Source organism: Tigriopus californicus, chromosome 9 (assembly GCF_007210705.1).
Source record: "Tigriopus californicus strain San Diego chromosome 9, Tcal_SD_v2.1, whole genome shotgun sequence".
Classification (NCBI taxonomy): domain Eukaryota; kingdom Metazoa; phylum Arthropoda; class Copepoda; order Harpacticoida; family Harpacticidae; genus Tigriopus; species Tigriopus californicus.
In genome coordinates, this window is record NC_081448.1 from 660,433 (window position 1) to 664,470 (window position 4,038).

At 39.2% G+C, this 4,038-nt stretch overlaps 1 protein-coding gene across 1 annotated transcript; it reads left to right on the forward strand.

Moving 5' to 3' along the window:
• The first annotated feature begins 1,118 nt into the window (after positions 1-1,118).
• LOC131886609 (serine protease inhibitor dipetalogastin-like) lies at positions 1,119-2,488 on the forward strand. The gene is made up of 3 exons (XM_059234998.1): positions 1,119-1,376; positions 2,105-2,230; positions 2,290-2,488. The coding sequence occupies exons 1-3, from the start codon at positions 1,206-1,208 to the stop codon at positions 2,371-2,373; spliced, it is 381 nt and encodes a 126-aa protein (XP_059090981.1). The 5' UTR covers positions 1,119-1,205; the 3' UTR covers positions 2,374-2,488.
• Positions 2,489-4,038: the final 1,550 nt, after the last annotated feature.

Sequence of the window (4,038 nt, forward strand, 5' to 3'; positions counted from 1 at the left end):
TTCATGATTGGTGCATTTCTCGAGATCCGTCAGTTTTCATGCTCTATTGATAACATTTCTACTTTTATCACATCCTGTTATTATCTCCATTTTTGCAAACAATTGTACGGCCAAGGCGGATGTACGTCAGTTTTCATGCTCTATTGATAACATTTCTACTTTTATCACATCCTGTTATTATCTCCATTTTTGCAAACAATTCAAAAAGCTGTCTCTCGATTGCTTTGAAATACGGTCTTTATGAATCCCATGTATTGAAACCAATTGCGACAAGTCATTGTAACCAGATTTAGTATTTGCTTCAAATGTTGTTGTGAGTTGTGTTCAGGAATTTTGTCATAATTACTAATACACTCAGTCTCTCAATAGCGCAACTCTATGTCATGGATTTTCAAATTTGTCTGAAATTGATGTCAGGCCTTGAAGCATTCCGCAAAGACCGAGGGTAGAGTGAACACCCCACCTAAGGCCTTTCGATGCTAAAACCGCACTTGAGCAAATGACTCAGCCTGCTGAAAAAGAAGAATGAAGGGGTGGACATTGACCATATATTTTGCCTACTTGGTTTCAAAGCGAAACAACGTTTAATCACATTTTCGGGATAAAACAGAGTATTGTTTCTGGAGTGTTGGATATTTTTCAGGAGGACGTCGATGAGCTCATTTGCAAATTATTGCTATTATTCTAAACTATGTTTTGCCCAAGTCCAGGTGAAAATAATTTGCTTACCCAGAACCCTGTTGATTTTAGTAGCCTTGTTTAGCATAATAGAAACAAGATGAGTCTTTTTGACTCGAGTTCAGTATAGAGTCCGGATCCAACAAAAATTAAAATATCAAAGGACTCACAAGACGTCTCACTTTTGCCGAACTCGACTCATCACTAAAAATTTGTTCTTCAACTGCATTGAAATCCTGTCCCAATGCAAGTGATATCACAGATAGCATTCGCATGCGACGAGTCTTTGTAGTATAAGCCCATTTTTTCCTAGAATCAGTACATAATGTGCTTAGGAATTCTGACATGATTGCTTCATCATTCAGTCCATGAATAGTGTGGCATTTATGACAAAAAGGCAGTTTTATATGAGCTCCTACATAGCGCACAAGTATAAATATTCGAGGTTTCCTGTCGATATGAATGCTTGCATTCTTACGTTTTTCCCCTGAGTCTGTAGTAAAATTTGATCTGGGTTCTAATACGCGATGAAGCTTCTGGTGCTCGGGGCATTTCTAGTCTATCTCTATCATCAACCCTGCGAGGCCCAAGGCATCAATCTTCCATCCCCTTGTCCTTGTCCATTGGTGAAGGGTTACGTTTGCGGTTGGGATGGTGTCGATTACATGAGTCCTTGTTGGGCTGGGTGCCGAAAAGTAGTGAGTCTACATTCATGATTAAAGCTGTGACTTTTCAGTGTTGAATTCTAATGTTTTATGGCCTCTATGCTCACGGTTTTGGTAAGACGCTCTTTCTTGGGAGTTTCAATTTCAAGCTCAATCAAATGTTTGTCGCGATCACTTGCATTTTTAGCTTCAAGTAGTCTTACTATTTGCTATTGTTGCTCCTTACTGTTCCTCATCTTTTCCTTTGCTACTTAGAAATTTTAGATTATCAATTTCATCGTTTTGTGGACCGACCTTCTTACCTCTACTGTGAATTGGTTCCTAGCGGTTCAAGGCGAAAAAAGACATTTATTTTACATAACTTTATGCTCATATAATCTCTGATACACCCAACCATTAGAGTAGGCAGACTGGGTCAGCCATTAAAAATAGGGTTGATTAGGAATTGTTCTAACCAGTTCTAACCAAGGTCTAGAAGGTGCTCTCAAAACCCACATTAAGCCTCTGAGGCCACTACAATTGACCCTAAAACCTTAGTTGGGACAAAGCTCATGATATTTTTATGGACCAGATGACTAGTAGGATGCATTGGGAGCAAGAGCACGATATCATATATATAATTGATTTCACTAGATGATATCATAACATACTTGGAATCCCTTTGGATGTCAAAGAAGACTTTAATATTTCAAAACTCACAAAAGTGACGTGAAAGAGCGAGACAGCTTGTTTTGATGCGTTCGTTCTCTTAATATTTTCAGAAAGTCAAATGTAAAGGACGATGTCCATGCCCCGATTCAACCGTTTGTCCGACCTTGGAGGCTCCAGTTTGTGGCAACGATGGCATCACTTATAAAAACGCTTGCAATGCCCAAAACAACGGCGCGGTAAGATTCAAGCAAATGTTTCTAGTTTCTGAGCCATTGAATGCAAATTTTCTTTCCAGACTGTGAAATGCCATCGACCTTGTCCTTGCCCCCCCTCATCTTGCCCTGAATGTTGCCTCCCTAATACCAATCCTAATTGCTGATTTATGCCGGTGGATTGTTCTGGTTGTTTAACAGTTGTTGGGTGATCTTGAACATATGAATATGAAACTGCGCAATAATTATATTTTACAAAATGGTGCGTATAAACCTGCCAAACCTGCGACATGCATTATTTAAAAAGTTTAATCCTCGAAGTGCTAGAATTATGGATTGTGACCGAGCTTCCCACCAAATTGGACTGCTTTTGGTCATAGCATAAATTCCTAGACCCTGGATGTTGGATGAACGACCACTCGGCTGGAAAACAGTACAATGGATCGTCTCCTGGGAATTGATCACAAACCGGTTTATTGCATTGTTTAGCCAACCGAGTGGTCGGTCGTCCGACACTCAGTGTCCAGAAATCTATGGTCATTGCAATTCTGAGCCATTTTTTGAAAAAAGTAATAAGGGAAGAAATGTACATCTCTTCAATAAAGGGTAGGTCAATTGTACATTATTTGCTTGTAAAGTGGTACGTTTTAAATTATGTTGCCAAAAGCTTATCTATCTGACCAAAAAATTCGAATTTTATGTTATAACTTTGAACATTTCTGCTGAGTTTCCTGAGCATAGTTTTGAGCTCAAATTTGGCCAAGTTCATTTATTCAACAAGATCTTGTGGTCGCACGAATTGCTCATTTGGAATATATTGAACACTTTAGGTTCTTAAAAAGGTCAAATGGCCAAAAAATGTCTCAATCTATCTTGACTTTAACATGGTGACTATTTGTTATTCAAGGAATGCCTTTGCTTCTCAACTTGTGATAAAATCGTAACTTAAATTAGGGCACAGGGAATGATTTTAAATGCTGGACCGCTCTTTTAACAGATATGAGGCAAAAAAAACTGGCAAACGATATTTCAAGAATTGCAATTATTTGTCAAATTGATCTGAGAACCCAAGCGTTCAGAGTGATTGGTGTTTTTTGACCTAGATCCCAAAATATCAATCTTTCCGACACACCAAAGAATTTATTCTTTGGGGTTTGTTTTTTCACAGGCTTTTCTAACCGCTACAGGGAATGTAATCACCAGTACCATTAAAATGAAAGGTTATAATTCGTAATTATTATCTTTCAACTTTTTATGATATAAGGTCTACCAACAACTTTGAGTTGGCACTCCGTGCTAGCCCTTGAATGCAGGGTTGATCTGGAATGCTATCTAAAAATTTGTCCAAGTCTGACTTAAAAGGTGCAACCGGATCAACAAGGCTTACGTATTCCCTACGAATATTAGAGGGAAGCAAATTCAACAATGAAGGAGCCGAGAAAGAAGAGATGTGGACTTCATTGCTCGGACTAGCCTGGATTCTCGAGGGGGTTGAAGGTCCTCTCAAAATGCACATTAAGCCGCGACGGTCGCTAGAATTGACCGAAAATCCTGGGTTGGGACAAAGCTCATGGATTCTTTTGAAGAACTACAGTATCAGATACATTTCGTACCTTCTCTGAACTTTTCTAGTCTCTCCCAATACGAGAGCTCTCTCATTCCTGTGATGTCCCTAGTGAAACATCTTTGGACTTGTTCGACCTTTTGCAAACCTTTTGAACTCATTGGAGCCCAAATGGGTGAAGCATATTCAAGATGCGGCTGGACAATCGACTTGTACAGAGTAAGCATCGTGATGCTATCTCTGGACTTAAACGTGCGATATAAACCAC

Coding starts and splice junctions, on each gene's coding strand:
- LOC131886609 (XM_059234998.1), top strand. CDS start 1,206: ATGAAGCTTCTGGTGCTCGGGGCATTTCTAGTCTATCTCTATCATCAA. Junction 1,377..2,104: donor GGGCTGGGTGCCGAAAAGTA/GTGAGTCTACAT, acceptor TAATATTTTCAG/AAAGTCAAATGTAAAGGACG. Junction 2,231..2,289: donor ATGCCCAAAACAACGGCGCG/GTAAGATTCAAG, acceptor TTTTCTTTCCAG/ACTGTGAAATGCCATCGACC.